This window comes from Mus caroli, unplaced genomic scaffold (assembly GCF_978045245.1).
Source record: "Mus caroli unplaced genomic scaffold, Mus_caroli_1 scaffold_1, whole genome shotgun sequence".
NCBI lineage: Eukaryota > Metazoa > Chordata > Mammalia > Rodentia > Muridae > Mus > Mus caroli.
This window is the reverse complement of record NW_028227256.1, coordinates 158,839,056-158,859,951: the sequence shown is the minus strand read 5'-3', so window position 1 is coordinate 158,859,951 and position 20,896 is coordinate 158,839,056. Positions and strand designations below refer to the sequence as shown.

Below are 20,896 nucleotides of genomic sequence, written 5' to 3'. Positions count from 1 at the left end.
GGATGTCATTTAATGTCGAGCGTGGAAATGATGCTCTCACGTAGAAAGCAGAGAAGAGATAGAACGTGACGGGGGGAAAAAACAGAAAAAGAAGACCATTGTAACGGGCATGGGTCTGAGACAATTCCAGCTAACACTTTCTTTTTTTTCTTTTTTTAAAATTGTATTTATTTCATGTCTGAGTGCTCTGCTGCATATACCTGTGCCTGCCTGAAGAGGGCGTCAGATCTCCTACATGGTTGTGAGTCACCATGTGGTTGATGGGAATTGAACTCATGACCTCTGGAAGAGCAGTCAGTGCTCTTAATCGCTGAGCCACCTCTCCAACCCAAGCATGTGGACTGAGTCTGGACTCCTGAAGGGTCTGGTGGGCCATCCTCCATGCCTGTACTATAAGCGCTCCCATACAAATGAAGCACCTCTGTACTGCTGCAGTGCCGTGCACAAAACAAGCAGACCATGTGCTCCATCTTTGTTGAGATGTTTCTGACTACAACCACTTGAAAGTAGCTCAGGGCCTGCTGGATGAAGTCCCCCTCCTGGATCTCATACAAGCAACTGAGTAGCTCCAGGGAGCCATGCTGCAGGGTGGAGCCTTCGCTTCCAGCCTTGTTTTGGATCCATGCCAACACTTCCTCCTTCACCTGAGGGGAGATGCTCCAGCCGAGATTCCTCTCAAGGTAGCATCTCATCTCTTCGTTGAGGAGGCCAAACAGAAAGTGGACCGTGAGGGCCAAGAAGTTCCTTTCCGAGAAGCCATACTCAGCCAGCGTTCTCCTCACCGCCTCTCTGCCATGCAGTGCACAGTACATGGCTGCGAAGAATTCCTGGAAACTCAGGTGGATGAAGCTGTAGAATTTCTCACATTTGATACCCTTCTGGAATATGTTCACGTTGAGGAAAGTGGACACATCTGCTCCATCTAGGCCGTGTTTCCCAAGATCCTGTTCATCAAATAGAATCTTCTGGTTCCAGAGGCCCTCTGCAGCCAGAGAGACCAGGCCTCTCTGGTTGGCTGGGACTTTGAAGGTTGGAGTCCCTGGCTTGGGCTGCATCAGGCTCAAAAGGTAGAACATATAAACCGCTGTGGTGGTCCTAGGTGTTTGTCTTAAAAGCTCCCCACTTTCCAGCTGCTGCTTTAGGCAGGTGCAGACCACCCAGGACACCATGGGAACAAAACACATGGTAAAGAGGGGCTCATAGTCCATCAAGAAGCTTAACACCCGGCTTGCTTGTCCAGTGTTGTGGAAATATCTGTAGAAATATTCCTTCCTAGCTGCCTCGGAGAAGCCCAGGATCTCCACGTGCCTAGGGTGTTCTAGCAAGCCGTGCAGCTTCTCCAGTGCACAGGGTCGTGTGGTGATGAGCAGAGAGACCTGGGGCAGAAGCAACCTCCGAATCAGACTTCCGAGGAGGAGTTCGGTAGGTTGTTTCTCCTCCCAGCAGAGGCACCAGGGACCCCGAGCATCATGGAAAGAAGGATGGAGTTTATCGAAGCCATCAATGATGAATAGGAGACGGTCAGGAGCCTGCATGAGGTCTTCAAGGGATATACCATGCTCCGGCCAGCAGCTGGAGATGAGGTCTTGTACACTGCACTGGGTGTGGCTTCTATTCAACTCCCTGCAGCTGATATAGAAGACATAATCAAACCGGCCTTGGAAGAGCCTCCCATCGGCCCAGTCCAACATCACTTTGTGGGCCAGCATGGACTTCCCCATCCCCGCTGCCCCTTGTAATACCACTGTGTGTGGTGGCTCGGGGCGTTCTTCGTCTGGCTCAAAGAGGGTCTCCATTTGGATAGGACTAGTCTGGTAACGCCTGGTTCTGGAGCGTTCCCACTCTATATCTACAAATTTCTGCTGTGTCCAGATAGGATTTGAGTGTTCCTTTACTAGGAGAAGCCGAGTGTAACGATTGCTCAGGTTCACACATTCGCCTAATCGTGCATTGCGGTCTTCCATTAGCCGGAATTTCCTTCGGACATAGTCTTTGTAGGTTGTCTGGAGATCTTTTCTTGGAGCATCGGGAGAGACATCCAAAGGGCACGCTGATTGGCTCTCGAAAAGGCATAGACCATTATTTGGAGTGACAGGTCTTCTCCCTGTCCTCGCTCCCACAGGTCCTTCCTGTGGATCCTCTGAAAGGTGCTGAGAGCCAGAAGCCAAGCCTCCCTTGTCCCCATGTGGGCCACCATCAGCTGAGCCATTTCCAGAGGACCAGCCTTCTCCATTCGTCCCCAGGGAATCTTGTCATGGCTCGGGTCCTCTGCAATCCCCAGGAATAATTTGAATTTCTTCAGTTCCCCAGTCTCGAGTTCTTCCAGGTAGGTAGACAGTCCATGGAGGCCATCCCTGGCTGTAGTATGTAACTCAGATGACCTTGAACTTCTAATTCTCCTACTGGGTGTGTGTAGCCACCTGTGGCCACACTAACTGGGTTCCTGAGTGGGAGGCAGGAGCTGTATGGAAGAGAATGACGAGAGAAATAATGAAGGCCAAGCCATGTTTCTGTTCAAGGCCCCCAAGTTTTCTAAGAGTCTGTGCTTATAAAGGGGGGAGGCCCCCGCCAATCCATTCTTGATGCCTGTCGCCAGCCTGTAGGTGATCTATCTGCCAGTCTGTAGGCGATCTGCCTGATGCTGTCTCCAGAATGTCTCAGGACCTCTCAGCAGGTAGCAGTATCTTGGAGAAGAGCAGCTGCAGGTGACAGAACAATAGAGCCATCTAGGTCGGAAGGCTCCACCCCAGGTGGTCTCATACTCTGACAGCGAGGTCTGAATCAGCCTCAAGGCTGGGGGAGGCTACAGGTGTGCAAAACCAGGACAGGTTTATCCAGTGCTGGGAGTTGAACTCAAGGCTTTGCACATATTAGGCAATCACTCTCCCAACTGACTCACATGCACTGCCCATTCACCCTCAGCCATTGCTATCCAGCCCTCCCGTACATCTGAATCCAACTTCCAAGACCGCACTCTAGGCTTCTCTGTATTTAAAACTCGTGTATGACAGTTTATTCATGTTTATTTTGGGACTTGCTCAACAGTATGAAGCTTATATTCTTCTTTCTTTCTTTCTCATGCTTCTAGCGTATCCCTTCTGATTGCTGAAGCATTTGGAGCTGGGACTGCTGCTGAAGCAGTCAAGTGCAGGGACTGATCCAGTAGCCTGGAACTCTGCTTGGTTTTGGTTATGCACCCTCTTCTCCTGTAATAATGCACTTCCAGCCAGGCAGTGGTAGCGTACGCCTCTAATCCCAGCACTTGGGAGGCAAAAGCTGGCAGATTTATGAGTTCGAGGTCACCCTGATCTACAGAGTGAGTTCCAGTTCCAGGACAGCCAGGGCTACACAGAGAAACCCTGGAAGAAGAAGAAGAAGAAGAAGAAGAAGAAGAAGAAGAAGAAGAAGAAGAAGAAGAAGGAGGAGGAGGAGGAGGAGGAGGAGGAGGAGGAGGAGGAGGAGGAGGAGGAGGAGGAGGAGGAGGAGGAGGAAGGAGGAGGAGGAAGGAGGAGCCAGCTAACACTTTTTAAGTTTCCTATTCTGCCTTCTGACTTTTCAGTGGCAAAGGATATAACAGAAGCACCCTGGTACTGCCCTGTCCTGCTTTCACTTCTGCTGCTATGAAAAAAAAAACAAAAACAAAAACCAAAAACTTATATGATAAAAGCAAATTACCAGAAAAAGGGTTTTCTTTGGTTCACAGTTCCGGGTTATAGTCCATCCTAGCAGGGATGCTGAGACACTAGGCATTTAGAACAGCTAGTCACTTCACATACACTATCAAAGGCAGAGAGAAATCCACGAGTTCAGACTTACTTGTACTCAGCTCTCTCTCTAAACTTACACAGGCCAAGATTCCCTGCCTAGGGAATAGTGCCGCCCACAGTGGCAACTATTATAGTGGGTCAGCACCATCTAGCTGAGTTTTGCTCTATCAATTCATTTATGTAGGCAATCATTGAGATGACAACTAAAGCCAACCTTTTGATACCCACTGCCTCAAATGTTTGCTCCTTTCCTTTTACCTTATGCTTGCATATACCTGTGTCTGGTTGCCTTTATGCAGTCACACATGTGAGGGAGGCATGGGGTTGATATTAACTACTTTCCTCAGTCACGCTCCCCATCACTTAGGTCTCTCGCTGATCCCAAAGCATCGCTGTTTGGGCTCGTCTGGCTCGTCAGCTGGCTCCAGGGAGTCTTTGTCTCTGCTGCCACCACACTAGGATTGTAGGTAACCCACCAAGTCTACCTGGCTTTGAAGTAGGTGCTGCAGGATCAGAACTATTGACATTACACAAATGCTTTAGCTGCTGAGCCATCTATCCACCCTGCCATAAACATTTTAAAGCTTCTGAATGAGACAAAGCTCAAGACACCGCATTTAGCTTGAAGAAACAGCAGAGTCCAGAAGAAGCTCATTTTAGAAAAGTGCAAAATAGCCGGACACTGGCATGCATGCCTTGAATCCCAGAACTGGGAAGCAGAGGCAGGAGGATCACTGTGAATGTGAGGCCAGCCTGGTCTACACAGTGAGTTCCAGAATACTCAGAACTACATAGAGAAACCCTATCTCAAGGGAGAAAGAGACAGAGACAGAGAGACAGAGAGAGATGTAAACTATAACCCAGGGAGTATATTCCGTGGATGTTTGTTCATGAATGTTCAGAGTTGTTCACAAGTAGGTGCTTGTCAGCTAATGAGTACATGTATGCAGGAGGTTGCTCCCCTAGTCTAGCAGGACACTATTCCCCTGCCCCCAGAAAGGAACTAAATGCTGCTCTAATTACAGCAAGAAGGACCTTGAGAACCTTATAAGTGGAAGAAGCCAGTCACAAAAGCCACGCACACTGTCCTGTGGTAACTGTGACCCCACTCTCCATCGGTCTAGTCCTCTGAGGCCAACTGCGATCCCAATGTAGAAAATGAAAGACTGCAGAAATAAACAACTCATAAGATTTAAGTAACTAATTAGAACATATTGTTATACTTTTCTTGTTTGTCATTAGACACTCTTTTTATCTTCTTAATGAGGCTATGTTATGAATTAAGTTTTATCATAGATGTGGAGCTATGAGGCAAAGCAGGATGTCTAGGACTCCATATTATGTGTAGTTTCAGGCACGTGCTAAGGAACTTGGATCTAACAATGGATAAAGAATGACTGTTGCATTGTATGGTTTGACTTACGTGATGTCCAGAGCAGACAAACCCACAGACACGGACATCAAAAATAGGTTAGCGGTTGCCAGAGGCTTTGGTAGATCAAATTCCACATCTAAACTTCCACCTGACACAGTCTTTCTGCCTGGCGGGTTCTTTTAGCATTTTCTATGGTGTATGTCGGCAAATGAGAAAGCCATTCAACTTCCAAGTATTTAAGAAAACCTGTATTTCATCTTCACTTCAAAATACTCCGAGGTACAAGTCTAACCTAACAGGTTTGGGTTTTTGTTGTTTTTTTTTTTTCTTCTAATGCACTAAAAAAAAAAAAAAATGTTGCTGTGCTGCCTTCTGGGTGGCATCTTTATGTTTCTAACGAGTTTTCTCTAATCCTTGTACTCACATTATATAGTAAATATCTGTACATTTCCTCTGGGGGCTATTGAGGTTTGTTTGTCTGTTTGTTTTTACTGGATAGTTTATTTTAAAGGATTCTATTTTGATTTGCTGTGGTATAGCTTTGTTTTTCTTGGGCTTGGGAATTTTTCGAGATATTTGAACCTTGGGGTTTTTACAAAATTTAGAATTTTATATTTATTCAAATGTATATCCCCTTTGCTCTGTCTACCACCTTTAGGGACTCATGTATTGGATCCCCTGTGTTTGTCCCACAGTTTATTAAAGTTTGTTTTTTCCCAGTCTCTTTCTCTCATTACTTTTGGATAGTTCCCACTGTTGTGTCTTCAAGTGCTTTGGCCATTTCTTTGCATAGAAATCGTTTCTCCACTAACCCTGTGGTTTGCATTTCTCGAAGTTTGAGTTGAGCCTCTTGTATTCCCCATGTCCAATGGTATGTCAGTACTCCAGCTCCCCAAAACGAACAAGGACCTCATCTGGGCTGGAGATGTAGCTAAGAAGTAGAGCTCTTGTCTGGCATATGTTAGGGCTAGGTTTCTAGATCTTCTTTTTAAAAAAAACAGAAAAAGAAAAAGTCTAATTTGCAGGGTTTGCCATGTGTAAACGCGCTGATTTAAAGCTACTGTCCAGATCTGATTTCTATTGCCATTACAAGCAATTTGGAGAGAAGAGGTTCCTCTGGCTTACATTTCAGTATCACAATCCATCATGGAGGGAAGTCAGATCAGGAACTCAAGCAGGACCTGAAGCACAGGCCGTGGAGGCAGGCTCTTACTGCCTGAGCCGCTGGCTTGCTCATCTTTCCTTTTCCTTTCAGTTTGTTTATGTGGTGAATTGCATTGGTAGATTGTCATGTATTGGACCACTCCTGCATCCCTGGGATGAAGCCTACTTGATCATACTGGATGATGTCTTTGATGGGTTCTTGGGCTGGGTTTGTGAGTGTTTCACTGAGTATTTTTGCATCAATATTCATAAGGGAAACTGGTCTGAAATTCTCTTTCTTTGTTGACTTTTTTTTTTGGTGTAGTTTAGCTATCAGGGTGACTGTAGCCTCATAGGATGAGTTTGGCAGTGTTCCTTCTGTTTCTATTTTGTGGAATAGTTTGAAGAGAATTGGTGTTAACTCTTCTTTGAAAGTCTGGTAGAATTCCATGCTAAAGCCATCTGGCCCTAAGCTTTTGTGGGGGGGAGACTTTAATGACTGCTTCTAATTTTTTAGAGACAACTTATATACTTTATCTTACCTTAATTTAACTTTGGTACATGATATCTGCCTAGAAAAATCACCCATTTCATTTAGATTTTCCAATTTTGTGGAGTACAGGCTTTTGAAGTAAGACATATGGTTCTTTGAATTTCCTCAGGGTCTGTTGTTATGTCCCTTTTTTCATTTCTGATTTTGTTCATTTGGATGCTGTCTGTATGCCTTTTAGTTCATTTGGCCCAGTATTTGTCTGTCTTGTTGATTTTTCTCAAAGAGCCAACTCTCATTTTTGTTGATTCTTTGATTGTTCTCTTTTTTTCTAATTTATTGATTCCAGCTCTGAGTTTGATTATTTTCTGTCATCTACTCCTCTTGGGTGTGTTTCCTTCTTTTTGTTCCAGAGGTTTTGTTGTTGTTGTTTTGCTTTTGTGCTGTTACTTTGCTAGCATGAGATTTCTCCAGTTTCTGTCTCAGTGACCTCACATTTGATGAGAGTAGGGTGTCAAAGTCTCCCACTATTAATGTGTGATTTAAGCTTTAGTAATGTTTCTTTTATGAATGTGGGTGTCCTTGCATTTGGGGCATAGATGCTCAGGATTGAGATGGCCTCTTGCTGGATTTTTCCTTTGATGAGTATGAAGTGTCCCTCTGAATCGCTTTTGATTAATTTTAGCTGAAAGTCTATTTTATTAGGTATTAGAATGGCTACTCCAGCTTATTTCTTGGGTTTACTTGCTTGGAAAACCTTTTTCCAGCCATTTACTCTGAGGAAATGTCTAGCTTTGTTGCTGAGGTGTGTTTCTTGTATGCAGCAGAGTGATGGATCCTGTTTACACATCCACTCGGATAGCCTGTGTCTTTTTATTGGGGGAATTGAGTCCATTGATGATAAGAGATATTCACGACCAATGGTTGTTAGTTCCTGTTATCCTGATGTTGGTGGTAGTACTATGTGTGTGTGTGTGTGTGTGTGTTCTTCTTTTGATTTTGCTGGTGTGGACTTATCTATTTCTTGTGTTTTCTTGAGTGTGGTTACTCCCTTTCATTGGAGTTTTCTATGATTTTTGTTAAAGATATTTTCTGAGCTTTTGATCTGGGAATTTTCTCCTTCTATTTCTATTATTCTTAGGTTTGGCCTTTTCATAGTTTTCCAATTTTCCAGGATGCTTTGTGCCATGAACTTTTTTCTTTTTTTTCCGAGACAGGGTTTCTCTGTGTAGCCTTGGCTGTCCTGGAACTCACTTTGTATACCAGGCTGGCCTCGAACTCAGAAATCCGCCTGCCTCTGCCTCCCAAGTGATGGGATTAAAGGTGTGCGCCACCATGCCCGGCTACCATGAACTTTTTAGTTTTCATTTTCTTTGAACAATGTATCACTTATTCCTATGGTATCTTCTATGTCTGAGATTCTTCCATCTCCTGTATTCTGTTGGAATACTACAGTGTTTGCATCTGTAGTTCCTGTTCTCTTTCCTAGGTTGTCCTTGTCCAGGATTGCCTCAATTTATGTTTTCTTTATTGTTTCTATTTCCATTTTCAGTTCTTGGACAATTTTATTTATTTTCTTCACCTGTTTGATTGTATTTTCCTGTACTTTTTTGAGGGATGTATTAATTAAAGGCCTCTATCATCTTTGTAAGTTTGGATTGAAGGTCATCTTCTCGTGCTTTGACTGTGTTAGTATACCCAGGGCTTGCTGTAGCCTGGTATACCCAGGGCTGGTGGTGCCTGGCTCTTGTGGCTTGTGTTCTCATACTGTTCTGTAGCTATCTGGCTGGCCCCGGTATGGGCTGGATGATCCTGGTGCTATCAGGACTTCTCAGGAAGGCATGATCCAGACAATAGAAGTGAGAAGGTAGCACTCAGCTCACCACTGCTGCCTGTGCCCCAGGTGGACCCAATTGGCAAGGGATTGGTAGGGGTGAGTTCCAAGCTGGCCTTTCCTGGTGTCCCCTGAAGGCCTTCACAGGGAAGCAGGACACTCTAGGGGTTCCATGAGGCTCTTTGGAATAACAGGGTAAGCTCAGAGCCAGACAATGGAGCACTTTTAATTAATTTAATCAGTAACTTTTCTCACTGTTGTTTGAAAATACCTGATAAGAAACAACTTAAGGAGGCTGGAGAGATGGCTCAGTGGTTAAGATCATTGACCACTCATACAGAGGACCCAGGTTCAAAATGCACCCACATGGAAGCTCACAACTGTCTGTAACTCTCTGGATTTGCTTCCCAGCACCCAAATTGGATAGCTCACAACTACCTATAGCTGCAGTTTCAGAGTTGCTGAAGCCTTCTCTTGGCCTCCTAAGGCACTTGCACACACTTGCTACATATGCATATACTCACACACTCCAACACACATATTAAAAAGAGAAAGAAAGAAGAGAATCAAGGAAAGAAAGGTTAATATGGTTCACAGTTTGAGGATATTATCCATCACAATGAGGAATTCATAGCAGGGCTATATGGGGCTTCCTGTTCTGAGTCAAGAAGCAGAGAAAAATAAATGCTAATGTTCAACTGGCCTTCTCCTTTCCCCCTTTCTAGTCAGTCTGTATCTTCGTTACTGTTCTACTGCTGTGATAAGACAACACGGCTACGGCTATTTATAGAAGAAAGAGTTTATCTTGGGTTTACAGTTTCAGAGGGTTAGAGTCCATGACCATCATGGCAGGGAGCATGGCAGCAGGCAGGCAGGCATGGGGCTGGAGCAGTAACTAAGAGCTTACACCTGACCCTCAAATACAAGGCAGAGAGATAATTGGGAAAGGCATGGGCTTTTAAAATCTCAAAACCCTCCCCTCAGTGACACACCTTTTGCAACAAAGCCACACCTCCTAATCCTTCCCAAACTGTCCAACTAACTGAGGACCAAATATTCAAATAAATGAGCCTAAGGGGACGTTTCTCATCCAAATCACCACATTCCACACCCTGGCCCCAATATACTATGGCCATCTCAAAATTTTTTTTAAAATTGCTTTGAGTCCAACTTCAAAAGTCCCCACAGTCTTTTGCAGTCTCAACACAGTTTAATATCCAACATCCAAGGTCTCTGCTGAGATGCAAAACAATCTCTTAATTGTAACCCCCTATAAAATATAAACATAAATTATGTGCTTCCAACACACAATGACACCGACTACATATTACCAAAAGGGCAGAATGGAGGCATAGTGTGGAAATACTGGACCAAATTCAGACCAAACCTTGGCAGGGCAAACTCCGAAACCTATAGCTCCATCCTCGATGTCAAAGGGCTTAGATGGAACCACCACTGCTGACTGCAGCACACTTGCTCTCTTGGGTTGGTTCCACTCCCTGTATATAGCTCTCCTTGGCAAGTATTCCACAGCTCTGGGACCTCTTACACTTTGGGGACTCCAACAACAGATCTCTCAGGGACTCCAAGCAGGGAGTCCCCTGCCACTTGCCTATCCTCCATGGCTTTCCTTAATCTTTTTTTTTTTTTTTTTTTTTTTTATTATATGTAAGTACACTGTAGCTGTCTTCAGACACTCCAGAAGGGGGCGCCAGATCTCCTTACGGATGGTTGTTAGCCACCATGTGATTGCTGGGATTTGAACTCTGGACCTTTGGAAGAGCAGTCGGGTGCTCTTACCCACTGAGCCATCTCACCAGCCCGGCTTTCCTTAATCTTGGAGGACAATTCCAGAACCCATTTAGTTATGTATCCTTCATGGCTCTAAAGTCAGAAACACATGGCCAACACTGCCAAGTTTCAGCTGCCTGGTTAGAATAGAGCCTGGCCTCTTCCTTGAATTACATCTTGCATAAGCTTTTAATTCCTCATTGCTTTTAGGACCATAAAAATCCCTCTAACTTTTTATTTTCACAAACTGCAGGATTAGCTGCGGTGTGTGTGTGTGTATGGGGGTCTCACCCTGAGGCCTCCACTCTCTTTTCTCATCAGGCCTCTGCTTCAGCACAAGCCTGGGCTCCAAGATTACATTTCCTAGCTTCTCCCCCCCCCCCAAACTGTACATTTCTTATTTCTTTTTGCTCTGCTTGTTCTCTTTCATTTAAGCCCTCGAAAGAGTGATTATTGATGACCATGTGACAGAGCCAATATTAGACTGTCTGGAAATCGCTTTGCCCTCAGTCCTAAATGGGATGTCACCATCAGATCCTCCAGACTCAGGGAACTTTGTGGAAGAAGAGGCAGAAGAGAGAAAGAGTCAGCGGGGGTGGAGGACACCAAGGAAACAAGGCCTTCTAGACACAAGGCCAGCATGCCCATGACTCACGGAGACGGTGGCAACATTCACAGGACCTCCACAGGTCTAAACCAAAAGGAACCCCAGCACTGAGAGGGGAAGTAGACAGAACCCTCACTCCAAACCTTTCCTTTGAAAACTATCTCCAACTATTTTCAAAGGGGAAAAAGTTTGTTTTCTCCAAGAGAGTCTCACTAGATATGCAAACCCTACTTAAGGACAGACCCCATGCCCAGCAGTAGAAGACAAAACAACCCACAAACACAACAGGGACCCAGTGGTATTTTTGGATTTTTTTTAACTATACAGGCCTTTTTAAAAATTATGGAATATATAAATCAATTTAATAAACCTATCCCCATAAGTATTTATCATTTCTTTTTTTAAATTATTTTTTACACTCCATATTTTATCCCCTCCCCCGCTCCCGTCCACCCTCCCACTTTTCCACATCCCATACCTCCTCCCTACCCCCATCTCCACATGGATATCCCTACCCCTCTCAGATTTCCTGCCCTGGAGCTAGCTGCTCAACTCTCAGGAGACCTCCAGGCTCCACCTTAAGTGTTCTCTCCATCTCAGGACCAAAGACTCTCCAGATGAGAAGCTAAAGCAAGGGCTATGCTGTCTGTCTGCCTGCCTGCCTGCCTGCCTGTCTGTCTGTCTGTCTGACTGTCTCTGTTTCTGTCTCTCTGTGTGTCTCTTTGTCTGTCTCTGTCTCTCCCTCCCTTCCCTCTCTCTCCTTCTCTCCTCCCTCTCCCCATCTCTCGAGACCCACTGACCTACACTGTCTGATGTCCACTATTGGATAACTCTCTTTGTCTTGTATTTTGTCCTCTGCCCAGTTTTGCTTTTGGTTTTGTTTTTTAGTTTCTTCAGAAGGTAACTACTCGAGCTCCTGTTGCTCTAGAACAGTGAGCCTTGATGAGTTTGTGGTGTGCCTACCACCCCTAGGCTTCTTTCACTTAGACGCATGGACCCCAAACTTCAGAAGCTATGATCTATGGTGGTGTACTATGCAGCCTAATACAAACACAAATTGACAGGATTTCATAACCCTGTATTCTAAAAAGCAACTGCTAGGCCACATTCAGAAGGCCAAAACAGACAGCTCTCTGAGTTCAAGGCTAGCCTGGTCTATATGGTGAACTTCAGGTAAGCCAAAGCTACATAGGGAAACCCTGTCTCAAGAATAAAATAAGTGTGGCTGTTTAATATAAACACTGGGGGGGGGGGGACCCAAAATGATCATATTAACTGACATCGTCGTCATCATCATCATCATTATTAAAAACCTGGACCTGGCTAATTTTTTTACCTTGGGGTCTTAAAACAATATTAATTGAAAATATACAGTTGAGCTATTCTTATCATCACTATTACTGTTATTGCTATTCCTAAGGTAGTACAGTTATAATTTTTGTTTTAAGGGAAATTGGTTTTTTTTAATGGTTTTTAATCTGGATGTAAAGTCCTAGGATGCCTCCCCCACCCCACATGACCTCTGAGGGACAGGGTTCGATACCAGCGTACTCAGAGTCTGATACTCCTTGAGAAAATAAAGCACTCAGCCCTACTCTGCTGAATCCGCAAACCAGGCAAGGAGAGTCTAACCCAGAGGAAATGGCATAGCCTCCCATCTTCAAAGCGAGGGGAGGGGCCTGGCGTACCGATCGTCTTGAGCGTGTTCACCGAGTGAAGAGGGTCTATGATGCACAGAGTGATGCTGAAGAGCATGCAGCACTGGAAATCCCACGAGTGCCCGTTGAGCTTCAGAACCACGTAGGAAATGATGGCGAACGCCGTGCCAAAACTAATCAGTCCTGTGAGCAAGACCTGTGAACCAAGTCACCACACCGTGTTACGTCTATCCAAAGAGAACCTGACTGCGTTAAGACCCATATCTGGTATTACAGATTTCTTTTACTGTGTTATTTTTAATAATATAACATTTTTTTCAAAATTTGCTCATTGAGAATTTCACACGTATACACAATGTATGTTGGTCATAGTCACCATTTTATTCTTTTTAACTTTGTTTTTTTTTTTTTTTTCTTTATGTTGCAGACTAGGCGTTCTACCTGTATGTATATCTGTGGCATTTATACTACCTGTATACCGGGTCCTACAAAGACCAAAAATGGGCATCAGATCCCCTGAAACTGAAGTTACAGATGGTTGTGAGCTGTCGTGTGGGTGCTGAGAACCAAATCCAGGTTCTCGGGAAGAGCAGCCAGTCTCTTACCGACTGGGTCATGCTCTCGCCATTACTTTATCATTTTTAATGTGACATAGAATTGTACAAGGTTTATGGATACAAAGCACCCAAAGGTCTCTAAATCAGCATTCCACAGGTTACTTGCCTGTCTCTAGTTACTGCACCACTACCTGTACTCTGCAGGCATGGTGGCTCATGCCTTACCCCAACAGGCAGAACCTTGTATATTCAAGGTCAACTGGTCTACATATCAAGGTCAGGGTCAGCCAAGGCTACATAACTACAAAAGAATGAATGTGTCCCCGCCCCCAAAAAGCTTTTTAAAAATTAGAATTCAGTAATAATTAAAACACTAAAAGATAAAACATGAGGTCAGGTAAAGGGGGTGAAAATTACACCCTGCGTAGGCAAAGTACCATTAAAACGCTACAATTCAATTGATTTTAATTCAAGATGCTAGAAAGAACAGTTAAACCAAAAATGGGGGGAAACGTTCTCTGAAAACAGAAATAAAATAGTGCAACAAGTGTAATTAAGGAAAAAGAGAAAAGGTAATTAACAACCATCCCGTCAACGAAAAGAAGACACAGTCAAGATGAAACTGGGTTAGGACCAGAACCCAGACCCAAGTGTTTCCCGACCCTCGGTAAACTCTGCCTCAGTGGCTCACAGGCAAAACTGAGATGCCATTTACTTGGATCTTAAACTTGGCGGGTGCCTCAGCAAACATTAGTCCCATCCCTGCCCTGCCCTGCCCCACCCTGCAACTCTTTCAAATTAGTAGTTCTACAGAGCAGAAATGGTTGGCTGTTTTAAAATGTTTTCTTACCTGCCAGAACACGTTCTTGACTATATAAAAGTCCACATCCAAAGCAGCCATAAATACAATTAAAGGTAAAAAATAACAATACAGTGAAAAGCTTGGTGTTTTTAGAAGAGGGTAGACAATTTGGTGCACCTAAAGTAACAAATGCAAGGAAAAATTAGTCTGTTACTGCGGTGGTTTTGAAGCGTGGGCCCCGCCCTGAAAAGGTTTGTTTGAGGGCTTGCTTCCAGCAGGTGGCGCTGTTGAGAGATGCTTGGATCATGAGAATGCAAATACTGGCCTTGGGCTTTTCCGGTATGGGTGCTGAATGGAAGGTCATTAAGGTGGTATTCTAGTGCGTATCTTGTCCTGACCCATTTCTTTCTAACTCTCTCTGTCATGAGGTGAGCAGCCTTGCTCTGCCCCATCCTCCACCATGGTGATGATGCTCCATCTCCCCACAAACCACAGCCGTGGAGCTGACCAACCAAGGACCGGAAAGTATGAAACCAGGAGCCCAAATACATCTTCTCTCCTTTTGAAGAACTTTTCCTTTAGTTTTATAGGTACCAATGTTATGGCTGCATCTGTACATATGCACTACATGCCTTCAGTACCCCCCAGGAGGCCAGGGGAAAGTGTCAGATCCCCCCTAGAACTGGAATTACAAAGGGTTGAGAGTCACCATGTTGGGAACTGAACCTAGTCCCTCTGCAAGAGCAGCAAGTGCTCTTAACCACTGAGCCATCTCTCCAGCCCCTTCTTTTCTATTCTTTCCTCCTTTCAAACTGATCTTCTCTGATATGTTATTTGACATGAACATTGCATATATATTATGTACATATATTATTATAACCTATAATTGGCATTTGTAGAAATTATATCCCTTACCGTTGGTGTCACCTGAGACAATGTTATCCAATCCACAGAAAAGTATTTTAATTAGGCTATTAGATATTTAGTTTAATATGTCTATTAAATATTCTTGCCCAGGTAATTGTAGATTTGCAGAGATATGCTTAAATTAAAAAAAAAAAACCCCAGTTAGTCAGTAAAGATATATGATGCTTAGATAGTGATATAATCTATATAGAGCATGGATGGTGAACGGTGTACATAAAGTAATAGAAAATGCAGTGGTGTGAAGTGCTGTAATTATTCTCCTCTGAAAGTGTTTTCTAGACCATTCCAATCTAACAACTGCAGGATTTAACTTCTCAGTGCCTCTGTTCCTCACCTGTAAAGTGGGCACTATCATTACCTTGCAAGAGTGAATGGTCCAACTCAAGGATTGTTGAGTTGGTAAAGTCATTACTACAGAGCACTTAAAGATATGTGTGGCACACAGTAAACTCTCAAATGATGCTAGCTAGTGGGGGTGGTGAGACCTGGGGAGACTGATAGGTTTTTCACAGCCCTAGATAAATATCTATAGCTATTATCTCCCATCTTTAAAAACTGAAACACTGAGTGGAGACAAATTGTGAATGCACATTGCATTGCTGTTAAGACCAGGCATTAATAAGTTGAGACAATGAAGGAGTATTTTTCTTGTGGCTATGTTGTATGTGGTAGATGTATCATATTTAATCTGAGAGAAGAGAGAGGAAAACATGCTTTACCATGAAAATAACTGCTATGGGGGCTGGAAAAATTGCCTTGTAGTTAGATCACTTGCTGCTCTTACTGAGGACCAGGTGAAGTTCCCTGCACACACGCACAGAGGCTAACTGTGTGTTAACTGGAGTCTGTAACCTCAGTTTCAGGGGACCTGGCACTCTCTTTGGGCTTTCACGGGTACTAGGTATGCACGCAATGCACCTACAGACATGAAGGCAAAACACCCCGTACACATAAAAGAAATCTTAAGAGGAAAGAGGTGCTGCCTTTTGTATCAAGCCTCTAGATGTTTAAAGTGAACATCCACAAAGGAAAGGAACAGGAGCTCAGATGGAGTCACAAGACAGAAAGGGTAAGGGTTAGAGAAGAATGACAAGGAAGCTGCCAGTGCACATGACCTGTCTCACTTCCAAGACATTTGAAGCTTTCCTAACTTACGTGTCTTTCTTTGCAAAATTGCTCAGCACTGTATGAAATTGTTTTAACATCTGTTCACATGTTTTTAATTCCATAGGGTTGGGGATGATTGTAATTGATAGAGTCCTTCTGCCCAGCATGTGTGTGGTCCTGAGTTTGATCCCCAGGACTAAAGAAAAAGAAAAACTTGCATATTGGGATTGGACCTCCTTTGAGGTGTTTGACCTTTGACTTACTCTCTAATGTATTATGTATACAATACCTCAACAAAATGGTAAGCCAGTCGCCCTGTCACAAATCCCGACACAGAGAGAATCATCAAGACAAAGACCTCAGAATTCTTTAAAACCATCCTTGAAAACCCTAAAAAATAAAAATATAATTTATAGTTTCAAAATAGTAATTCCCCTATTCAATCAGTATACATTGTATACCTGTGTCAACCTATACTGTAACCCATTACATATGTATGTGTGTGTGTTTGTGTGTGTGTGCATCTATCTTACTGAAAGAGATGTTTATTTACATTTTCAAAAGAATGTCATTAACATTCAGCCTGGTTATTTAATTTTCAACTTTTTCTGAGTCATAGTGTGTGTGAAGAGTTAATACTATCTATTACAAATGTATTTGGATGTGTGTCTGTGTGTAGAAATTCAAGGACTCTACATGCCTTATGTGGGCTCTGGGACAGGCTTGTGTGTCGTGTGCTTTCACTTCCTGAAGCTCACTGGCCCACAGATGCAGTTTGTGAAGTATAAGGTACATATATGATGGGCATCCCTCACAGAAGTCTATGGACAATACTGAGGCTTCACCCGCCTCACAGTTATGCACCCAGGAACATATTAGAATCACTCTACCAGCATCTACCGATGACAGAAAGTAAGACTCACTGACAGCCTAGATTCAGTACTTCCTGCCTCTCAGACTGAGCTTGAACCAAATCAGTAAAGAATTATTGAATATTTCTTATGCTTAAGTCTGGGTGATGAGAAGGTTTTTCACACTATTTCTGCAATGCCCTTGGCCACATTTCTTTACACCCTCTGGGTGTATCTAGAGTTATCAAAGCTCATGGTCATCCGATTGCTGTGGGTACTGACAGGAACCAACATCATTACTGAGTGTTAAAAGTCCCCAGACAAAGCAGTTCCACTCCCTGATGAATATTAAGATGAAGATACTCTTTACGTGCATTCGTTTCAATATTTAGTCCTTGGTAGTTTTCCTGAGTCCAGAAAAGTTTTGAGACCAGCTTGAGTTCTTCCCAAGTAAATTTTCTTTTCCAGAGACCTAGAAACTCTCATCATAGGAATGTCATTGACTGGGCTACTTTATCTCTATGAATACCATTCGGTACACCTGCTGAATCTGTGATCAATGTTCCAGAGGCCTTTATTTACAAAACCTTCTTTAATTTTTTTTTCTAGGCAGGCAAAGTGGGTGGAGTAAAGAGAAATCCCACCAAAAGCCATAATGGCGGCTAGAGGGATAGCTCCAGCCATCCCAAGTATGGTTGAGCATACTTGATTTCCCAGAGGACCCAGGTTCAGTCCCCAGCACTGGCAGTTGTTGCAACTCAGAAGTAGCCATAACTACACAGTTCTAGGAACTCTCATACCCTCTACTGGCACTGTGGGCACTGCATGTGCATGGTACACAGACATACATGCAGGAAAAACATTCCAATACATATAGTAAAATGGAATTGTTTTTTGAGGCAGGGTGTTTCTGTATAACCCTGGGTATCTTGGAACTCGCTCTGTCTGGCCTCAAACAGAGATCTGCCTGCCTCTGACTCCCAAATGCTGGCATTAAAGGATGAAAGCTAAAGAAGCCATAATTCGCAAGATTACTGACATTGAGTACGTAAACTGTGGATTGTTTGTTTGTCTTCTTTGTCTGTTCGACGAGCTGTCTCCCCTTATCTCAGATAGTTTGATCAGGGTAGGCCTGGTCATGTAGGCAGCATCAGTTACTGGAGAATCCTAACAGTCATTCTCTCTCTGTGTACACTTAGCACTACATTGCCTCATGATTATTTGTTTGCCAACCTCCCCCCTGAAGGAGCTCCATGATGGCAGCCAGTCTCGTGCTTCTTAATGTACTAGCCAGCCTCTCATGCTCAGCCAGTGTAACTGAGTAAAGCAATGGGTATATGCACAAGAGCTCCTTAAAAATGAAGCTGTGCGGACGGCCTTCGTTCCCATCTTGAGGTTCCACTGGCTACTCTTTGGATGACGCTGTGACCTCCTACAATAAGAAAAGGTTCTAAGGACAGAGGAGAGGCTAGCCTAGCGACTTACCTCCCAAAACAATCGTGGCACATATGAGAATTATGAAGTGCTTCTGGACCACAAAGTAATCCGCTGGCCTCCCACAGAGTAAGTCAGGCTTGCTGCCACTTTTTGTTGCCCAAAAAGAAAAACTGTTGTTTGACATTGCTTTTCCAGGGCTGCCTTGCACTATGGCAGACTATTCTGTTGTGACATGGAAGAACAAGGAAAAAAAGAAAAGAAAAAAAAGACCATGAGACCTGCAGGGATCCGGTTCATCTACACCCCACCTATCTAAGGTGGGTAGCACGCTCAACTCTGAGCACATCAATGCCTCTCCTTCTCCCTCATGCTCCAGGAATATTTACAGGGACACTTATGTTGGTGTCTTATCCTCATGGTGCTACCTACACACAGGAAGGAGTGGACAGTGATTGTATTGCTCTTGTGGTGAGATGATCTGATCATGTGTGTGTCTGATCAAAGGCTAAGACTGAAATTTTGACTTTCTTTTTTTTTCTTTTCTTTTCTTTTCTTTTCTTCTTTTCTTTTCTTTTCTTTCTTTCTCTCTCTCTTTCATTTGTTTGATTTTGTTTTTTGAGACAGGGTTTCTCTGTATAGCCCTGGCTGTCCTGGAACTCACTCTGTAAACCAGGCAGGCTGGTCTCGAACTCAGAAATCTGCCTGCCTCTGCCTCCCAAGTGCTGGGATTAAAGGCATATGCCACCACTGCCCGGCACTGTTGCTGTTTTTAGACACACCAGAAGGGGGCGTCAGATCTCATTATGGATGGTTGTGAGCCACCATGTGGTTGCTGGGATTTGAACTCAGGACCTTCAGAAGAACAGTCAGTGCTCTTAACCGCTGAGCCATCATCTCTCCAGCCTGAGAATTTGATTTCCATTCAGGTTGTAAACACAGTCTGGGGCACAAGACAAGCGCATCATACACTGCGGGTGGAGTGGAATCTTTAAGAGGAAAGAAGCAAAGACAAACATCACACTCCTCAGTTCCCACAAGTGCAAATCCCTCTGGGATTCCACTCCATTACCCCGGCTTCAAAACTCATTTATTTTCTCTCTCTCAGAGACTGAGGAAAATTGCATCATATCAGTTTGGAGTGAGGACGGGGTAAACCATATATATATATATATTTAAGACTTGAAAAGATTTGAGGTTTGATCGTGTGATGTCTTTGACTGAATTAGGAAAAAGTACCTCTTCCTGGGGCCATGAAGCCTGGCAACAGGCACGTGGCTTGTCATAACAACAGGCTGGACTTCCGTTCCTGAAGCCCCACTGAATTGGTGTCCTGTGTGAGGCGTAGCCTACATAAATGTATGGGATGGTCCTGGGAAGGACTTGAGTTATTTTCGCTTTTCCTTATAGCTAGCCTTAACCTAAGACTTCCTGAAGTCTGAGATAGCCTCGGGAACAGACTTTATCCTTTGCCCCCTGCTTTATACTTCTTTGCTACCGGTCGCAAAGATTCTAATATAAAGAAGGAGGTAGCCATTACATCTTCAAGTCACTCCCCACCCCTCAAGTAGCTCTTCCGGTCCTTATCTCCAAGCCCTAGTTCCCATGTTAATGACCTTAAGACCAAGTTCTTCCCCAGAGGTGTGTTCTTCCAAGCCTAAACTGGCTCAGAGTTGAAATCAAAACGCAGCCTTTCAAAATCCCAAAGAACAGGGCTCAGTTGCGCTGAGTTGTGCTGTTCGCCAGGGTCAGGACCACCAACTGATACCAAAGCAAAAGCTGTTCCCATTGGTTTCTTGCCGACCTGCTTTTGTTCTGATTGGCTGCACTCATTATTCTCACCTCCAATCCAAGAGAAGTTATTGAGCTATAGAGAAACATGCACTTCTTAATGGCCACACTCTGCCTTCGCCTACAACTGTTTTTAACTGATTTCCTTTGCCTGATGTAACACATAAAGGGTCAAAGATTATCCACATAGACAGAACCCTTGCGGTTGTAAAAGCCTTTCATGATGTCTTTCTTGTGCCAGTTCTATCCAGTTCAGCCCTAACTCCCTTAACACTGAATCTTTTTTTTTTTAATTAAGTTTTAGTTGGCATACAAAATAATACGTTTCACTGTAACATCTTACATATGTATATTATGATAGTTGCTCACATTTGTGCCTTCCACCAGCCTTCCACACCCCTTCCTTTTGCTTTCAAGTTCTGTGTCTTACCCACCCTCTTAGTCAAGGTTTCTATTCCTGCACAAATATCATGACCAAGAAACAAGTTGGGGAGGAAAGGGTTTATTCAGCTTACACTTCCACACTCCTGTTCATCACCAAAGGAAGTCAGAACTTGAACTCAAGCAGGTCGGGAAGCAGGAGCTGATACAGAGGCCATGGAGGGATGTTATTTGCTGGCTTGCTTCCCCTGGCTTGCTCAGCTTGCTTTATTGTAGAACCCAAGACACCAGCCCAGGGATGGCACCACCCACAATGCCTCCACACACACACCCTTGATCACTAATTGAGAAAATGCCTTACATCTGGGTCTCATGCAGCAT

The 20,896-nt window shown here is 43.9% G+C and overlaps 2 protein-coding genes across 2 annotated transcripts in view; both read right to left on the bottom strand.

Annotated features, from left to right (window-relative positions):
* Slc9c2 (solute carrier family 9 member C2 (putative)) overlaps positions 1-20,064 on the bottom strand; it is a 62,555-nt gene extending 42,491 nt beyond the window's left edge. Inside the window, exons 1-5 of the mRNA XM_021177277.3 lie at positions 19,960-20,064; positions 18,395-18,568; positions 16,348-16,448; positions 14,073-14,201; positions 12,696-12,861 (exon numbers count right to left, since the gene is read on the bottom strand). Of these exons, the coding sequence (XP_021032936.1) occupies positions 12,696-12,861; positions 14,073-14,201; positions 16,348-16,448; positions 18,395-18,530 (532 nt within the window). The 5' untranslated portion in view covers positions 18,531-18,568; positions 19,960-20,064. The remainder of the gene's footprint in view (positions 1-12,695; positions 12,862-14,072; positions 14,202-16,347; positions 16,449-18,394; positions 18,569-19,959) is intronic.
* Positions 10-5,968, bottom strand: LOC147006179 (NACHT, LRR and PYD domains-containing protein 12-like). The gene is given in 4 exon segments (XM_085844259.1): positions 10-35; positions 329-2,095; positions 2,098-2,420; positions 5,880-5,968. Coding segments are annotated over 4 exon segments (2,205 nt in total).
* Positions 20,065-20,896: the final 832 nt, after the last annotated feature.